Source organism: Elgaria multicarinata, chromosome 4 (assembly GCF_023053635.1).
Source record: "Elgaria multicarinata webbii isolate HBS135686 ecotype San Diego chromosome 4, rElgMul1.1.pri, whole genome shotgun sequence".
NCBI classification, from domain to species: Eukaryota; Metazoa; Chordata; class Lepidosauria; order Squamata; family Anguidae; genus Elgaria; species Elgaria multicarinata.
The window spans coordinates 58624651-58644882 of record NC_086174.1 but is presented as its reverse complement, the minus strand read 5'-3'; the positions used below and the strand labels follow the sequence as shown (position 1 = coordinate 58644882).

At 38.7% G+C, this 20232-nt stretch overlaps 1 protein-coding gene across 1 annotated transcript in view; it reads right to left on the bottom strand.

Moving 5' to 3' along the window:
* LYST (lysosomal trafficking regulator) overlaps positions 1–20232 on the bottom strand; it is a 116478-nt gene that overhangs the window by 24799 nt on the left and 71447 nt on the right. Inside the window, exons 25-38 of the mRNA XM_063124348.1 lie at positions 19180–19410; positions 18142–18308; positions 17875–18027; positions 14653–14844; positions 11838–12010; positions 11009–11215; positions 9601–9777; positions 9059–9135; positions 7305–7493; positions 5497–5642; positions 5317–5413; positions 3966–4027; positions 2281–2336; positions 1082–1234 (exon numbers count right to left, since the gene is read on the bottom strand). Coding sequence (XP_062980418.1) covers positions 1082–1234; positions 2281–2336; positions 3966–4027; positions 5317–5413; positions 5497–5642; positions 7305–7493; positions 9059–9135; positions 9601–9777; positions 11009–11215; positions 11838–12010; positions 14653–14844; positions 17875–18027; positions 18142–18308; positions 19180–19410 — 2080 coding nt within the window. The remainder of the gene's footprint in view (positions 1–1081; positions 1235–2280; positions 2337–3965; positions 4028–5316; positions 5414–5496; positions 5643–7304; positions 7494–9058; positions 9136–9600; positions 9778–11008; positions 11216–11837; positions 12011–14652; positions 14845–17874; positions 18028–18141; positions 18309–19179; positions 19411–20232) is intronic.

The window sequence follows — 20232 nt, the reverse complement described above, 5'->3', positions numbered from 1 at the left end:
ACACCGTAGCAGCTAGTTGAGACATTTCAGCAATAGCCCTACCCCCACCAACTCCCCAAATGTGGAATCTTATCCAAGAAGCAAGACAGGCTTCCTCTCTGTCCTTTGCAATGGTTGTAAAAAAAAAATTGTTTGGTCAATCCCTTGACTAGAACTGTACTTTTCTGATGTGGTTTCTTTCATGTATGATAATGTAGTGGCATTAAATATTGTTTTCTCCTTTTTTAGTTGGTTGTTACACTGCTTTGAGCTTTGGGGAAAACTGGAATAACATTTTAATGAATCAATAAATTTTAATAAATACTACTCTTTGAATTGCAACAATCATCACAAGATTGCCTAAACAAAGAGTTATCCAGTTATAGGAACATTGAAATCAATGTTTTCTGTGTTAATATGTCCATTACTATGTAAATTTCTATACTCATCATTCTTGTCACGGTTGGGTACTCATGCTGTGTATTTTGAGAATAAATGCTAGCAACCATCACTGAAAGCCAGTTAAAATTAAATTGACTATCATTTCTGTCAAATTCCTTTTACTTTCTTGCTAAACCTGTTAAACGAGAGTAAGTGGTTTCATAACTAAAAACGGTTTCCTCTCTTAGCAAGAATCAAAACTGATTGCAGTAACAAAGATACCAGGTGTAACTGACTTCACACTAATAACGGAAGAAAACAAAAATTCACAGTCACAGACACACATTTTCTCATTGGCCAAAAACAAATTCTTCATTAAAACAGGGAGAAATTAAGGTTTATTAATTCTATGAGTAAGCACACAATCCTAACCTTCCCTTCCCAATCATGATGGCCTCTGCTACTGCTGGCAGAAAGCCCTGAAATGTGGTGTTCTGTGGGTGGGGATGGGGGTTGTCAGAACTGGTTTTGGATCTGCTGGATCCCAAATTGCTCTCTGCCCCCCACAGGCCAGTGCAAGCTGGTAGGGCACTGATTGTGCAGTGGATCCGCTGCTCTGCATTTTCCCAGCCCCACTTTGGATTGCTCACTTTGGAACCTACTGAAGTAGTTTAGGTAAATCTCTGCCCAGGAGCGCTGTGCAGACATGCAAAACGTTCACCTTTGTGTTGTCAAAAGCTAATAGTAAAGTTCTGCCATTTGTTAAAAATATTTCCACTGTATTGTCTCTTAATTGCCACCAGCGCTTGTGCACTTCTTTGATTTCTTCAAACGTCCAAGAAAATGATGCTGGTTCAGTTTCTCCATGAAAACTCTGAAGATAGAGGACGTTATGGTTATTAGCCTTTTTTTAAAACGTTGTGGATTTAAAATGCATTTCTATGACATGCTAATATCTTTAACCCTCTAGATCAGCCTTCCTCAACCTGGGGCGCTCCAGATGTGTTGGACTACAACTCCCAGAATGCCCCAGCCAGCTGGCTGGGGCATTCTGGGAGATGCAGTCCAACACATCTGGAGCGCCCCAAGTTTATTTATTTATTTTATTTATTTAAGTATTTTTATGCCGCCATTCAGCCAAAAAAGGCTCTCATGGCGGCTTACAAAAGTATTTCTTGACAGTCCCTGCCCACAGGTTTACAATCTAAAAGACATGACACAAAAGGAAAGGGGATTGGGAGGGAGGAGGAGGAGGGGGAAAAGGAAAGCAAACTCAGACACTACAATCTTAGTTGGAAAGTTCAGCAGTTACAGTTGGTAGCAGGAGGGAGGGGGCTCTCAGCTGGAGCTGGACCCAGGCACGGTGGAGAGGTGCCTGGCTGCTGCTTCCTCCCTCTCTGGTGGCCTCTGCAGTTACAGTTGGTAGCAGGAGGGAGGGGGCTTTCAGCTGGAGGAAGGTTGAGGAAGGCTGCTCTATATAGTTTATTAATCAACTTTATTATTGAGTGGCATATAAGTACTTTTAATAAATAACACTTATAGATTTTATGGCATATTTGAAGCAATAAATACCTTCCACAAACTTTACATAATTAATAAAAGTACGATTCATAAATAAATCCTGATTCCATTTATTTCAGTTCATAAAGCAAAGCCTTGACTAAATGTTATCCCAATATCCCATATCACTTAGAATTAAATGTTTTCAGGATATTTTCCTACTTGAGAAATTCTGGGGAAGGGCTACTTTTGAAATATTTACAAAGGTGTTTTTTTTAATGTGTCTAACAAAAATTGCTCACCACACACTTTTTTAAAAAGTGTGTCTGAACTCTCAGGACACTTAACACAATTACAGGTTATTGCTGGAATTACACTTATAACATGACATGCATGCAGTTATTCACAACTATTACTTACTGAGCTTTCGATGGTATCAGAAGCATTGTCTTCCACAAAATACATTCCAGATTTGCCTGCACAATGAAGAACATTTAATAATTATATTTATAGTACAATTATATTTATACTGTGCCAACTTTTCATGGTAGGTATTTAAATATGCCATTGATATCAGAAACTAAAATGAAACTAAGTTGACACTGGATTACTGTATTGAACACTTTCTAAAAATAACTATAAAGCATTTATTACATGCAACTTCCATGCAACTATCAAAATGTATCTTCTTAAACAAGTTATTAATTTTGCCTCAAAGGTTTAAGCTGTTGGTATCCATAGAGAGGCATAGTTAATTAAACCAGCACACAAAACATAGTTTAAATTTAAGATCATCCTAGAAATTTTGTTGGAAACCATGAAGTATGTAGCATGATTAATCTCTACTCCTGCATATTTAGACAGAAAGAATCCTACAACTGCCAGCATTCCTCAGCCAGCAATATGTTCTGCACTACATCTCTTGAATGGAAGATCACTCCCAGAACGTCATGAGACCCGGGGGGGGGGGGGGGAGGGAGAATCCCATTTCCCTACTGTCACTATGGCCTCCTGCTGCTATCCCACGATAATGCTGATTTCTTTTACATTGGGAAAGAAAGAGGAAGCAGCAATGACCACATGCTCCATTCAGTGGGTGATTTTATTGTGCTGCTTTTCTTCCACACAACAAGAAATGGCAGCAAGTTTCGCTTTTAAAAAAATAAGTCAGATTTACCGGGGTCTATTTTGTCATGGAAAAAAGACCAGAAGGAACGGGAGATGCATGGGAGGCAGATAGCATCGGCAAAAGGACGCACGAAAAACTGTATTGAGCTTACAGCAATGAGCATACAATAAGAGCAGCCCATTAGTAAAGACTCACAGAGCAGACGAAGGAGAAGGACCTGGGCGCCAGGATTAGTACTACAAAAGAGGGGAAAGGTGGAAAAGGCAGAAAACACAAACACTTAAGCTACAAAAATTAGTCACATTTAAGCAGTTTGTGCTTTGACCTTAGTGTTTCACCTCTTATGAACCTCACCAAGGCATCTGAAGTTTCAAATTCACTCATTTTGACAAAAATATTTGTTAGTCTGCAGAAATATAGCTGAAATGCTGAGAGCCAAACTAGACATGATGTTAAATGTGTGATTGCATTTAAAGATGTGTGCAATTTCCCCCCCTCAAACAGCAGCTGCTGGGCCCCCTGATCAGGACCATGACCACAGTCCATAGGAGGTGGGGGGTAACATTCACCCCAGTCCCGCCCCCACAAAATCTGCTCCCTCTAAACTGTTATTTGACCCATGAGGGAATCCTCTATCAGCATAAATGGTAGCGTCCCTCCTGGAACTTATAACAGGTTTAGGGAGGCCAATATTCATGGGGCCCACAGCAGGGAGGAAGGATTAAATCTGCCTGCCTGTGCAATGTAGTCCAGATCCTGCTTGCTTCCCTCCACCCATATTTAGAAGAAATAAAATACTCACATCATTAAATGCAATCATAGGTTTACATCATGGCTAGTCTGACTCTAAGAATAATAGTTCTCCGTTTCCACTGTTTTGCAAGGTAACAAAGACGTTGTTCACAAAACGGCCATTTTTATAAAACAGCAACACTATTCACTCAAATGTGAATTGAGGAAAGTATTGTTCTCTTACCTAGTAGCAGTTCACCAGGAGTCTCTCTAGATGGAGCCACATTGATGCATCTTCGATTAACTCTGCAAAGGTATACAGGGAGTACCACTGACTCATTTTTATGGAAATCTAATACATATTTGAAACAATTATTCTCAAAATATAACAGGTTTAATATATTCATAACGTTCCCGAACTTTAAGTATGTCACTGAAGTCTAATGTATTGTGCATCTTATGTAAGGTTACTAACCTTTTTAGCTCTACTTTACAAAAGTTACGTAATATTCATCTAAGAAACAACGGACTAAAGGGATCACACCCAGAGACATTTTGCCTTCATTATGATATTTTAATTTTTACTCATAATTTAAAGACAGATCCTGGCTGAAGTTAAATCTATAGGAGCAGTTCAAAATAGAAGGCCTAGAATGCTGTACCTATTTCCTTTCCTTTTCTTCTTACTCAAGAAATGGTTGGATAAGCATCTTTCATGGACTTTAGGTATAGGGTATCCAGTCTTAGATAGTTACATGATCTGCTGAAACCTTTCCAAATTCTATGATTCATTATTGATTTATCAAGGCTTTTACTACCCTAATTCTCAAGGCAGTAAATGTTAATCTCTTGTATAAATATTCTTTCCTATATTTCAGAGTATCACTATATATTGCAGTGAACACTGTTATTGCACTTTAAAAGCTAAAGTGGTAGATCCTAACAACTGTGAATGAAGATCCATTTGTGAAACAAGGTATTCCTGTCCCCACCTCAAAGCCACCTCTGAGGATTGGGGGCCTACTACTGGATGTAAGAGAAGTTGGCAGGAATCACAAATATTCCCAATGTGCAAAGGGAAGTACCATCTGCTTGAGTTAGTGCTCTTCTGGCTCCAACCTTAATAGATTTATTGTAGCATTAAGCTCTCATGGACTATAGCCCACTTCATTAAACATTTAAGTGTTATCCTCAGTTGGCAGATTACATAGGAAATATTGTAAGCAATGGGGCAAAAGGCTATGAAATGCAGTCTGACATATCCAGATATACACTGACCATTCACAACATCTGTAATTAGCAATAACAATCTTTCTAGCTTTATATGCTATTACAAATTATGTTCGCCTGGCAAAAAGTTCCAAAAGGTTACTAGTCTAAACACACACACAGTGGTGGTGAGATTTCTGGCCTAAATTGTGGTGGAGAGAAGAAAAGTTGGAAATTATTCTTACTCACCACAAGCAATTAGACAAGTGGGTATTTGCAATCCTGCATGATATTAATTCTTCCTTGAACATAGTTGCTTTGTCACATTTACTCATTTTCCAAAAACATGATTATATTTAAGCTCTTTATCTCTCATTCAAACTAACCTTATGTGCTCACTGGCAGCTTTATCTTTTACAGTAGAAGAGTGAGAGGAGTGTGTTTTGTCTTCAAACAGATATGCCAGAGGGGGTTTTATAACCTCTATTGCAAAACAAAACAAAACATTATTTTTTGTAACAATTCAGATGGAGTAACTGGAAACACAGAGCATATTAAAAACTTACCTTCTGTTTTCTGTCTATCTTTGAGAAGGTACTTATTTGGAATAGTTAAGTAGCACCTCTGCAAACGGCGCCTCTCTCTGTTAGGACCTTCTGTTGGATCTAGTTGCCAAGATGTTGGGTAAGATGCAGGATCATACCAGAGTGCTCTGAAAGCAGAAGCAATTGAATAAGGATTAGAACAAAACCTGGTTCGCATGTAATGCCAATTCCTGGGTTAAACAACCCAGGAACTGGTATGGTTGCACGGGAGCGAGGAAGTGTGTTGCCTCCTGGCCATTTACCACTTCCGATTTCAATCTGTCTTCTGAAACCACCCAAAAACTTCCTAGGTTGCTGTTGTGATGTGCGAACCCAACACTTTCCAAAAGTCAGCATGCTTGGATGCACTCACAAACAATCCACATTTTGTTATCCATGGGTTGTTTGATCGTCACCACCTCACTGTTAGTTGAGGTGCAATATCCAGAGTGTCCAGACCTTTCTGCTGTCACTTTAGTATCCAACAGCTTAGTTCTGAAGAGCCTCAAAATATTATCATACCTATAAAATGTGCAGTTATACTACACACAGATAAGAAATACATAATCCCTTAAGAGATTTAAAGCCGGAGATGGTAATAATTTTGAAGCACTAGCAAATCAGTTTGGTCTGGCTTTCAGTGACCTGCATTAAACTGGAAAGATTGGTCTTGACACGTGAATTTTTTTATTCCACATTTTACAAACATTAAATTGTCCTTGAAGACACGGCAGTGAAATTTCTATTCAGGCAACAATATTCACATCCTGCATATGATTTGAATCCTAACACTTTGCTGATTTTGGAGAGGAAAAAGAAAAGACATCCACATTTATTTGTAAATTTGTTCCAGCTATTTTGTCTTCTTGTCAGGATCAGGCCTGTTCTCCCTAGTGTGGGGGAAGGGATTTTGGAGGATTGAATCAGACTCAGAATCTGAGGATGAAGGAGAAATGTATCAGCCAAGACAGAAAGCTGGGGAGGAGATTCTCTGAGGCTCTTCAGGGTCCAGAATGAATCTTCCTAGGAGCTTATCAGACAGGATGCTGAAGGCTCAGAGACCATTCACCCCCCACCTCTAGGAACTCAGTCTCTGTCAGAGGAGGAGGGGACATTGGAGTTGACATATTCTAGACTCTGCCACAGGGTGAAGCAGGAGGAATTGAGAGGAGGTGGGAGGCAGTCTCTTAGGGCAGCCACTGGCCAGAGGCTTCTCCAAAAAAGACTCTCCCTGAGGTAAAGTGCCTGTGGGACTGTCGGGGAAACCATCCATTTTAGTTGAAGGGCAACTGCCTAGCTTTTTAGGTTAATTAAGCTCAGAGGATAGTTCCTAGCATTCACACTCCCATAAGGTGTGAAGTGATGTTTATTTGTTGAATAACGCTTCATGGCTTACACAGTGGACCTCTTAATTACCTCACATCTCAGCAATTGGGCTTGGAATCATAACACTTCTTAGGTTTTTGACTTTGCAGACACACAATGATGATGAAGTCATAGCTCAAGCCACCACAAATGCTTTTGAGCAGTCTTTTATACAGACATTGCTGCACTGTTTTTTCATCACACTTTGTTGTGAACTATTTTGAGCATAAAGTATATAGTAAAGCAGTCAAGAGAAGAGTGTTCAGTTGGACTCTTTAGATGTCCAAGTGAATAAAAAACACCACATTGAGTACTTCATAAATGAACAAATATTACCTATATGTATTTCAGATTTTTTTCTCCTTTTTGAGACAAGAGGAAAGGACAAGCTTCAAAGGAAGATCATCACTTGTGAAGTTGCTTACCTATCATGTGAAAGCTGTTGAATAAGCTCCTGCCAGTGTCTGCTGGCACTTAAGTCTGTTTTATACATCCCTCGGATGTGCTGAATCACCTTCTTCCTTTCCATTCCCTGGGATAGAGACACAGCCTGGGTGATATCCCCAGCTGCTTTAGAAATATCCTTTGACTTTGCATCCAGGCGCTGGAAGAGACTGAATGGGAACATCAATTTAAAAGGTTATCCCTGTCTACAATAAGGATAAATACAGTCAAAATACATTAGCACCACAAACAATTTATGACTCGAATCTAAATGGCTCTTATCAACCAAAGTGTTTTGCCCTCTTTTTTCACTATAGTCCATCAAGGTACCTAAAATGCCTCTCTTAAAAGTTGGATTCAACATGATTTAAGGGGGATGCAGAATGGAAGTAAAAAGTCAACAACTCTTCTGTGAGAGCATGGAAGCACTCCTAAGCCAGGAAAGAGGGTCCTGGATCCTGGCCTACAAGGGTAATACAAATGTTAAATTTTAAATGTTGTAGGGAAAATATTTATTACATTTCTATACTGCCCAATAGCTGAAGCTCTCAGGGTGGTTCACCAAACAAAATTTAAGATCACAAAATACAACAACATAGTAAAAAGTAATACAAAAACTTAGTCTAAAGCTTCCTTGGGTGCATAGTAAAAAGTAATATAAATAATTTTAAAAAGGAATAAAACTGAAATAAAAGCCAGAAGCAGTGCAAAGATCTAACAATGCATCAATGCCTTTTTTAAAAAACTGAAGAACTAAAAATCCTGGGAAAATAAAAAAGGTCTTCACCCAGTGCTGAAAAGGCCACAATGTAGGTGCCAGGCAAGCGTCTCTGAGGAGAGTATTCCAAAACTGGGGTGCCACCACTGAAAATACCCTCTCCTTAGCAGCCACCAGCCTCACTCAACAGAAGCATCCAGAGAAGATGCACATTTTTACTCAAGAAGATGGACATTTTTTGTCAGCATAGCATTTATATGTGAGAGCCAGTGTGGTGTAGTGGCTAAAGTGTTAGATTGGGAGTCAGAAGATCCAGGTTCTAGTCCTCACTTGGCCATGGAAACCCAATGGGTGACTTTGGGCCAGTCACAGACTCTCAGCCCAACCTACCTCACAAGGTTGTTGTTGTGAGGATAAAATGGAGAGAAGGAGGATTATGTATGCCACCTTGAGTTCCTTGGAGGAAAAAAAGCAGGATATAAATGCAAAAATAAATAAATAAATAAATAATGTATATAGTTGTGCTAAATATTTAATATTTTGGAATCTGAGACCCAGTACAGAGTAGTGGAAAAATATTAACTTGCAATAGCTTTTGTTTTCTGTTGGACTCTGCAGAGTTCTCAAGGGACTATGTAAGCACCAAAGACATTCAGGCAGAATGCAGTGGGTGGAAATAAAGATTGCCAAGAACATGGAACTGTTGCTGCTGCAAATAGCAGCCTCGAGCAGTTTTGAGTTCATCCCCTTCCTTCTCTGTAATGTGCAATAATGAATCCCATGGCATGCCATCCATTTTACATTCCCTGTTCCACAGAGATGGGTAGAGAAGGGGAAAACCAATGCAACGATACCACATTTGCATTTCATTATTAATCAAATGTTAGCCAGAGGTGTATGAGGAGGAATTAGAGTAATACTGCATGTTTTCTTATTTGTGCTCCTTATTTTCTGATTTGTGCTCCTTATTTTTGGCAACATCTAGTTCTGTCCTCACCAAAGAAACTAACAACTTACGTTTGCCGGTTATTAGCCATAGTCTTCTCCCAAGCAGCTTTGTTCACATCTTCTTCTGCCTCATATTTCTTTTGGTCCTGATAAAAGTTTTTTTAAAAAACAACAACAGCACATATTTAATGGCTTTCTTTTTCAGTTACTTTCAAGTATTTTCATATTACTTACTCGTTATTTCGCATATTCATTTTAATATTTTGTAAGCTTCACGTTGTTATTGGCCTCACAAGAACATTACAAACATCTTGGGAAAGCAATGTCATGTGGCACAAAAGCTTACAGTTTATAACGAAGACATCAATCCTTGCAGCCTTGAAAGGTGGCTAAGAAATGCATTTAATCAAATAAAGCACACACACACACACATATATATATATATATATATATACACACACACACACACACACACACACACACACACACCCTAAACAAGGCAAATGTATGACCTACAATGGTGTTTTATACATTATTATTATTTGGAAATATGTCAACAACATTAATCAAATCAGGCTAAGTAAAGGAAGTTATTATATAGATTTACGCACCTCTTTCATAGCTTTTACGAGGTCTGGCTTTGGTGGTGCATTGAGGGGAATATATTTGTAGCCACAAAGTTTCAATGTGTTCATAAATGCCCCCACTGATAGCTGCTCGTCTTTAGTTAGTTCATCCTTGTGATCATGCATTAGCTCAAATAGATAGAGTGACAATTTGGGCCCATGCTGAAATAAATAAATTGAGATGTATAGTTTTAGAGCTATGGGATACAGGCCTAAAATGTATTTATTTTATGGAAATATTTCATAGTATACCTGCTTATAAAGCTAGTTTCATGCACCCAAGGAGCTTTGGACTTGTTTTTTTTTTCCTGAACAGCAGTTCCCCATGTAACATGGCGAAGTTGAGGAGAGTTGGATAGCCAATTTATGATATGGCTTGGTAGTCTGCTGCTCAAAAATGTAGTGACGAAAGGCATCCCCAAACATATATAAAAGCATTATATAAAATTGCCAAGAAGAGTAGGACAGCTGTACTACCAATTTACTGTCGACATATCTGACAATCTTGTGTATTATGACGGGTACCGCTGCTCAACACCACAATGCTGATATAACTGGTGGTCATGGGATGGATTCGCTAGCTGGGAAAATATCTGTTCTTGATGGGATCACACTTTCCTTTAAGTGGTAGGATACTCCTGGACACCCAGGGGGTAGCTCTAGCCCAGAATGTCGTTTTCCAATTTTAGTTGGTTCACCAACTGTGGGAGGTTACTAGAGACCTTGGTGATTCCCAAATTGGGACTACTATAAAGTAATTCATGTGTTTCTAAAGATAATCTGGAAAAAGCAGCTAGTAAGAATGCCACTGCCTTTTATTGACATGCCTGGTTTGGCAAGAACATATTTACATCCTTTCTGAATTAACTGTATTGGTTAAATGTTTGCTTCCAGGCCCAATTCAAAGTGCTCTATTTGTCCTTTAAAGACCTTTGTGGTCTGGGCCTTAATTATGTATTTATTATTTAGTTATTTCCCCCCTTTCCATGAAAAATGGCGCTCAAGGCACATAATAAGAACAACATTAAAATAAAACATTAAAACAATCATAAAAACAAATAAATTAAAAACACAATTAAAAATGCAACATCCCAGGGAATGCCTTCTCTTAAATTATCTCTTCTTCTTGCCCCAACAATGTTGAGATCTGCCAACGTGGCTCCAGTTCAAAATTCTGTCCTCTCAGGAGGTTAGCCTACTATATTAGGCCTGGAAATTCAAAATGTTATTTCCCAGAGTTATTATGACAGAGCATTGAGAAAAGGAACTTTTCTCAATGGAGTTTTCACATTTTAACAGGGGGTTCACCACATCTCGAATAAATTATCCCAAAGCGTTTAATAGTATTATAGTGATTTCGCATTCCATGTTTTAAAAGTAGCACAATGCTTACTTGCAAAGTTGAACTTAGGCAGTCTTGCAAAATTTCCTGCTGGTTTATTTCAGATAAAACCTCCAAGGTTTGCTTTCTTTCTTGTAAAGAGCGTGCTGGAGATAAAGCATGCACAAGCAGTCTTCCAAGCTGCACTCGAAATGTATCCTTACAGGACAAGAGAATTCTTTTCCAGGGCTGCCTTGGGGTGCCAGTCCTGCTTGGACCCTAAATACAAGAAAAACTAAGTTATTAATGAATGCTTTTTTAATCTGAGAAATTCAGTCTCTATTTGATTGTGCAAATGAAATACTAATATGACGCAATCGCCTTAATTAAATTAGATATCCTTTTTTTTTTAAAAAAATCAGATATGCATAAGACACACACTGATGGATGAAGAGGCTGCAAGGTTTACTAAAATAACTGAAAAGACTTCAGCCCTCAACAAAAAAATAGAATCAAATTAGATTGAAAAGTTTGGGACGTTTAATACTATTCAAGCTAGTATATAAAATTCATATTCAACAGTTAATTAATAAGATGGACTCATTTAGAAATTATAAGTTCCAATACCAAATGTATTCTGCCCTCTATTCAAGCATCCTAAGAGATATTTAGATTATAAATGGTCTGAAAAGTAGTTGTTTGTTTACTGTTGAAATTTGAAACAGAAAAATTATAACCATAATAATGGGTAAGCTTCTTTCCATTCTTTTGTACTTTTAAAAAAATGGTCTGAAAACGCCCCCAAAAGGAGATAAAAAATAATAGATGGCCAGAGTATGAAAGCAGACTAGAGACAGGGAAGACAATGAACTACAGGAGAACACAAAACGTGGTTACTTACAACAGATAACACAATTCCTTCAATCATTGTTTTGAACAATTCTTTCAAGAAGGGAGTTTTACGGGTAATTGGCTCCTGTTGATCCTCCTGGTCATCCTCTTCCATCTGTGAAACTGAAAGCCTGCTCTGGACTGGGGCCTCCATCATCATAACAAGGCAAGTGTCAGAAAGTTCTGCAATTTTTCAAAAGCATTGTTAGGTAAGTGTCAAATTCAAACTATTCCATCCCAAGGCCATATTCATCCTAACGATGCACAAGTCAAATATCCATTATAATAAAGCAATTTACAAACATTTACACAGACACACTTCAATCAATCACTTAAGAGTATGACTGCAATATACAATATCTATGGCCTCATACATCAAAATATGCAGGACTATTATACTTTACCATAACAATAAAAGGAAACCCTTAAGTCTGATTCCTGGGGTACTACTAGATTGGCAGCACCTAGCACTAGTCAAATCAGCACTCTTGTAAACTACATGGGGAATTGCAATTTATTTCCCACACTTTGGGAGGCTAACATTTTTTGCATGTGTACATCGCCCAAGGTTACAGCCACAAGGCACACTCATGTAGAAAAGGCAAGCCTTTAAAAAGAACGAAAAACAAAAACAAAACCCCCAATTCTTTAATTTGCACTAAAGTGCTTTTTACTTAGGTGCTATTAGTTTCATATTACTTTTAAAAGATAGGCTATTTTAGTGCTAGACCATTCCAGTTGGCTAAAAGTCTGCCAGCTGGAAACGCAGCATTTTTAAAAAATATATTAAATCTGTTAAATGTGTGCTAAAATGTCTTTTCATTTAAATGCTATGGCACAAATATTTCAATTAAAAAAAAATTGAAGAGAAGGCAATTTAATGCAAATTAAACTTATGTTTTGAACATGCTGATAAAATTGAGGTGTTGGAAAATAGTGATGATGCCTGACAGTTGGTTCAGTCGCCTGATATGTTGTTACTGCACATAACAAAAATCATGCCTCTAATAACTAAAAAAAAAAAAAGAGTAGCACTAAGGTGATCGACACCTCCGGAGATCACACTACTATTCTGGGGTTTTCCCCAAAGCTGGATTTTCCTATGGCCTGAAGACAGAAGCACCACAAGAAAACACTCTGGAGGGCATTGTTTTGACAATGTCATGCAGGTGTCCCATAAAAAGTGAACAACAACAAAAAAAAAGAGGTGGGATCCAAGGTTGCACGAACAAACTTTTGCTTGTGCAACAAGACTTTCTCCTCTCCAATTCAGCTGGTGCACACACATACCAAATCTGCTCTGGAAAATCCCCCACTTCTACAGAGCAGATTTTGAGGGTGTTCAGGGGACTGTATGGGGCAGCCGGCTCCAAAATTCTGCTGATAGAAGCCGTTACAACAGTGGGATGAGCTAGACGAAATTCAGCTAAAGCATGGCTATTTCTGAAATAAAACATAGTTTTGGAGGACCCCTGGACAAACTGAAAAATTGTATAGCACAAATCCTGGAGATTTCCCAAGTACTTTACAGAAGTATATGGATCTGGAAACAAAGCCCTATGAAGAGAGACTGAAAGAACTGGGCATGTTTAGCCTGGAGAAGAGAAGATTGAGGGGAGACATGATAGCACTCTTCAAATACTTAAAAGGTTGTCACACAGAGGAGGGCTAGGGTTTCTTCTCGATCCTCCCAGAGTGCAGGACACGGAATAACGGGCTCAAGTTAAAGGAAGCCAGATTCCAGCTGGACATTAGGAAAAACTTCCTGACTGTTAGAGCAGTACGACAATGGAATCAGTTACCTAGGGAGGTTGTGGGCTCTCCCACACTAGAGGCCTTCAAAAGGCAGCTGGACAAGCATCTGTCAGGGATGCTTTAGGGTGGATTCCTGCATTGAGCAGGGGGTTGGACTCGATGGCCTTGTAGGCCCCTTCCAACTCTGCTATTCTATGATCAATAATTGGATCTAACTGCATCCCACATCATTGGCTAGACAGTCATGGTGCTCGAGTAAAGATCATTACAGGGTGGGGGAGCGACATATTTAGTGGCATGTCTAGTTTGGGCTTTACTGAGCCACTTGCATAACAAAAGTTAGCCATCCCAAGAAGTAAATGGAGGCTATTTCCTCTCTCTTGGTCTCCTTGCTCCAAATAGCAAGAAGATAGTGAAAAGCAAGCCGAATTAACTTGTTTTCACTGGCCTTTTTATAATCAGTAGGCTACAGGTTTTATTGCTGTTATCTGTTTGTACAGTGTTTTTATAAATATTGTACTGTATATTTATTGCTTATTTGTATACGTTTGTATTTTTAAAAATTCGGTATGCTGCCTTGAGAGAATTCTACAATTAAAGGTGGCCTCAAAGAATTTTAAAGGGCTTGTCTACACCAGCCCTATATCCCTGGATCGTTCCTGTGCATCCAAATGCTACACAGGGGATCCCGGGAGCAGGCAGGGACGATCCCTCCATTTTCCTGGGATAACCCTTACGTGTAGAAAGGGCCAAAGTAAAAAAGTATCAATTTCTCACTTTAATAAAGTTAATGTATTTATATTTCGATCCCATTCAATTGTAGTGTATATATTAGGTTGTTTAATTTTGCCTCGTAATATTCTAACCATCTCTTATCTTTAAAAATCTCTGCAATCAAAACGTTAATACGAATGCTTTTTGAGCTGAAACAGCCAGAAATGGAGATGCCTTCCCTAGTTCAGAAAAACTCGCATTATGTCCGAAAGGTTTAATTAAGAAAGATGATATTTAACAGAGCTATTGAGAAATGGGACAGGTTTTAAGATAAACTTTTGAAGAAATATCTTTACCTTGATAAATGAACCTATTGGTTGCCAGAACAGTAATTCTCTGTAGCCTCTGTACAAGCTCTGCTTCAGTCGCACGAGCAGGATTGTCTTGACTCATTCTTCGCTGCATCATTAAATCGAGTTCATCACTTGCAACTGTACGCATTCTCATTAGCAACGTGTCCGACTGAGCAAGAGAAAATTTTCTAGGTGCTTCAAAAATGATACAGAAATATAAGTGCTACTGACAACAGTCTCATGCTGAAGTTTTAAGTGTTAATTTACTTTTAATTTTCAATCCTCTACAAGAACTAGTGGTGATTGCGAGGGGGGAAATCTCCAATTTATTTTCTTTTAAAAGGAGCCACAATATTAGAAGTTAATTTTTATTTAATAATATGAACTAAAGGAAAAAAACACTAGTCAGGTTAATTGTCAAAAGAGGTTGAGAAATCTAATTGGTTGACATATCATCAAAAAAGTATTTTGATGATATATTTGTTCTAAATCTAATTCTGCAAAAACATTTCCCAATAAATGTTTTCTCAGAATGAGCTGGTAGGCATAACTACCATTACTGCACCTTTTTCTGTAGGGAATGAATAGAAAGTAGATCCAAAAGGGGACAAGAGGGACGATTCCAAATTTAACAGACTCAAGGAGGAAAGCATCTGAAGTTGACCGTAGGAATATAAATGTTCTCTTTGTCGATGAGGAATTATGGAGTCTTTCATTGCAACTGAACCTTTGTTTTAAATAATTAACAAAAAGTATCAGTTCTATGCCATAACATAACTAAAATATGTACATAGCATCTTGCTGTAAAGTCATGTTATAAAATGGTTCACAATACAAAAGTGAATCTTGAAATGCAAAGGCTGAACTGGCTCTCTGGATGTGAAAAGGCCAGGACCGTAGCAGGCCAATATCACAGCTGAGTGAAACAAATATGGTCAGATGTGTCCAAGGAAATGCCTGCACCACCTTTCCGCCCCCTTCATTCATAGCCAAATGATGATGAGCTAGTACAGTCTGTACCTCAGTCCAAGCTCCACTTCCACATTTCTTTGCATGGAATTTAGCGCCCTTTTATTGAGATACTAATAAAGTTGTGATGTCCCTCATGTAATCCAGCCGAGCCTGCCTCTTATTATTTATTTATTTATTTATTTTATATTCTGCCTTTCTGCCAAAAATAGTAACAATAATAAAATGCAGAATAAAACTAAATCTTAATAAAAACAGATACATTGAAACATAAGTTACAAGCACCACAACAAAAGTAAATAGACAGCAGCACCCAATCAATTAAAAAAAACCCTTCAGCGCCAAACCAACTTACATGCTAAACTGTCAGGGAACCACAGTAACTGTAGCAGTAAGTGCTCCAAAAAGGTGGAGACAAAATGGATTTTGCAGCAAAGTTCCCAGAATACATGGCGGAGTTGCCTGAGGACTGAGTAACTGGCTGGAGGATTGTGTGACATGGGTTGTTTAGCAAACAACCCACACAGCATAGCTTATTCATAGGGCTGGCTTGGTGTTACATGCAAACCCACCCAGTCTGTCAAAAGAGTTATCAATTCTAGAACAACGGAAGAATATTAAATGCTCGACAACTTACAAAAATCCAAATGAGGGGTGTAGGACGTCCTATTCATGGAGCCTTGGATACAGTCTGCACTCTCTACTGCACAGCCCTCTATGACTCCCCTCTATGCAGCAATTAGGCTTAGAAAGAAAATTAACATGCACGCTTTTTTCCTGAGCCTAATTGCCCCTCAAGAAGGACAATATTTAGAGGGGGAACAGCTGAGTTAATGGTTAACCCACCCTTCCCCACATGCCCTCTGAAAATTGGTGTGGGTGTTTGTGTGTGTGCGTATGTGTGTGTACAGCTTAATTGCCAAACAGAGGGATTAAAAAGGGGGTGGGGTTCAAATGATGGTCTGTAGGTGTGGCTTTGGCCTCATCCACTTTTGGATTTGCACAAGACCATTATTGGTATGCAGACCCCATGAAGGAATACAGCCCTTAGGCCAAAAAAGATTCTCTACCTCAGTCTAGAATAGGAGACCTTTTTCAGCCCATGGGCTGAATTCCATTCCAATGGTGAATGGGGCAAAAGGCAGAGTCAAAATTACCAACATATTTTAGCTTAAAACTCTTACTGCCAAGTAACTAACCCTTACGAGAGGCATTTCAACCTTTTAGAACAGGTGAAAAACTTCAAAACCCACCAGGGAAAGATGTGTGGCCACCTAGGGAACCCCGAAGGGACCCCAGGAGGGAGGGATTTGGCCCTTGGGCCTGCAGTTTTGCACCCCTGGGCTAGATTGTTGAGGTTTAACTATATTTAAATACTACACTTTTCAATCACTGGTAAAACAGTTATTTAACAGATATGAATTTGGTGCATTTTTGCCAAAAGCAAGCATTTGGAGAACAAAAGTTGCACAAAAGAATACAAGTATATGTACAGACATTTTAAAACTGTCTCACTGTATAGCAGGGAATGTGTGGCCCTTCAGTTGCTGGGCCTGCAATTCCCATCAACCTTAACAAGCATAACTAATGGTGAGGGATGATGGGAGTTGAAGTCCAACAACATCTGGAGAGCTATGTGTTCTCCCTCCCTGTTGTACAGGATCACAAAGAGAGACAGTGTATACAGGGTAGAGAGAATGTTGAATTTAGACTGGGGAGCCCTGGGTGCTGCCTTGACAGCACTGGGTTGCCACCGCTTTTGCAAAACCCTTGCGCTTTCACTGCTGCAGCATGGCAGCAGCTAATCCCCACGCTGAAAGCAAAGTGGGCTTTCCAGCAGCCATTCAGCTCGCTAGCTCACTCCCTGCCCTCTGCCCAGGCTTCCAGTGACTAAACAGGGGTCGCCTTTCAGCTAGGAACATCTCTGCCTCAATGACAGAGTGAGTTTAGACAGCGTAAGGGCTGTGTTCGCCTCACTGCAGCCTGGAAAGTTGGGCTAAGTCCCCGGCTATTTAAATGTGGAGCTTCACAGGAAAGCCCCGCAGTGGCTTCAAGGTGTCTACTGCGTCATATAACCGATGCAGCGCCATCACGCAGCCACGGCAGGGCTTTTAACATGTATAGACAGCCCCCTGGGTTTAAATCCCCACTCAGCTACAAAGCTTAAAAATTAAACAAATAATTGGACAAGTTTCATTACAAGAAACGGTAAAGGGTTGTTAATTTCAGAAAACTGTATTGGATTTCATTCCTCACCAGCAATGCTTTTACGTTTTTGAAAAACAGCCTGATGATGTGCAAGAGGTAAATGGAATGAGTTGCTCAGTTCTTCCAGGTCTTGATTTCCTGCAGTTTTTATGAACTCAACAGCTGCTTGTAAAACAATGAACTGCAAAGCAACTGCCATATCTGAAAACAGTAGAGATCAAATGAAAAAGTAAGACTCCCTTCAAATTATTCCATAAACGAAACAATTCAAATAAAGTTACTTCCCTGTGCATCACGAAGGAATTTGGAACTTACTCTGTGTTCTTTCATCCTTGCTTTTCTGGAGATGTCCAAGTAAGACCATGAGATCTTCAATGATCCGAAAATACTGAGAACCTGAACTGCTGCAGGAATGGATTGCCACTGCTACAAGTAACTGCTGTATATCACACACAAGAAGTCCGTAGTCATTTGAGAGCATGCTGCAGAGAAAGTGATATTAGTTATTCAAATTCCATATTCCTATGAAAGAATTACCTACATTCCAATACCAATTGACTCACCTCTATCCCATTCCCACTACTTACTTGGCAATTCTTAACATTTCCCTTCCACCCCTCGATTTATACATCTGATAAAGGCTGTAAACATTACAGAAAAGGTTCAAAAAGCATAGTCCAAACAAGGATGCTGAATATGACCTGCCTAGTGACTATGGCACTGACCTGTTTTATTATTGTCTTTCCTGTAATGTTTTTAAATATTTTATATTGTATTATATATGCATTTTAGAGATTCCACTATATTAAGTGATACAGAAGCATTATAAATAAATCCATAGTTGCATTCAAAACTAAATAAGTGGAACATGGCAAGCTAGTAGTACTACCCTCGTCAGAGGAGCCTATATTAGATACAACCCACTCCCTTTGGAAACTGCAGATTAATTAAACCCATAACTAATTTAGGAATGGGAATATTATTTTACATTCTCATAAAAATGAAATCTGTATACCAAAATAGCTTCATGCAATTATGAGTATACTCATTCAGTACTTTAAAAATAGTTATTGTTTTTAAACTGACATGGCTGTTATTCCACTTTGAATTCATCTAACCAGTTCAAAGGACTGGGGACTGATGTGCAACATGGCTCTGAATAAGACTGTGCCATCTAATGCCCCACATTTTTTTAAAAAAAAGTTAACACATCATAGCAAAGATTCTCTCTGAAATACTTCTCTGTCAATTACGTATTCCTTCCTAGGGAAGGTTGCCTCCCACTTAAGAATCCCAGATCTAGACTAATCTAAAGCAATTCTAAAATAGTACAAAACTAAATACATTACTTACTTGGCTTCTAATCCATTAAGTGCTGCTAAAGTATTACACAGTGCATATAGCAAGCCATTATCTAGAAGCATGTCTGCCATTTTAGAGCATGAATTTATAACTTGCAGCAGGAAACAGAAAGAATTATGTAGCAGGATGCTATCGTAGAGGGAGTTCTCTATAAGACCCAGTACAGGGATCACACACCATTTTTGAAAAAGTCCAGCACTTTTCACATCTTCTAGATCAAAACTATATAAAAAAAAATTGCAATGCATCTTTAAATATACCACAAAAATAATACATATCTTATTGATATTTTATATTAGAATTACTAGGAAAAAATGATATTGGCACTTGGAACTTGGATTTACAAGTTCATATGTAGTAATATTAGTTCAGCTATAACAAGACATATGGATTAGTCAAATACTGTATAGCATTGTAATTTGACACACTGCATTAACTATTTAATTTTCTAGGTCAGCAAGTCCTAGGATTTAATCGTAAGCGGTAATAAATATAATTCAGTACTACACGACAGAGAAAAATCATATTAGTTTGGGGAGTAAAAATCCTGTTAGGATGCAATCCTATGCATGTTTAGATAGTAAAAATAGTCCTACAACTCCTAGAATTCCCCAGCCAGTATGATTGGCTGGGGAATTCTGGGAGTTGTAGGACTCTTTTTCTGTCTAAAAATACATAGGATTGTACCCTTAGTCATCCTATTGGCTGCAATTAAGTCCTACTGCAGCTGGAACCATCAGGAAGATGAAAGCTGATAAATCTTAGCTATAAGTAAAATACATTGGTCATGAACAGAGGCTTTGATATGCAGCACTGAAACAATAAAATCTTGGATGTTAAAATTTTCTGCTCCCTTTTAATCCTTAAAAACTAGGAATGGCCCAAAGACACTCCATGAGCCATATCTGGTCTCAGTCCTGGTTTTTCTGATCATTCTACAGCTCTGCATGCCAGATTAGGAACTGGTAGAAGCTGTCACTTCATTCTAGATGCTTCTGGGCTGACCTCTCTTTTCCTGATAGTGGAGGTGATGGATACCTGCCA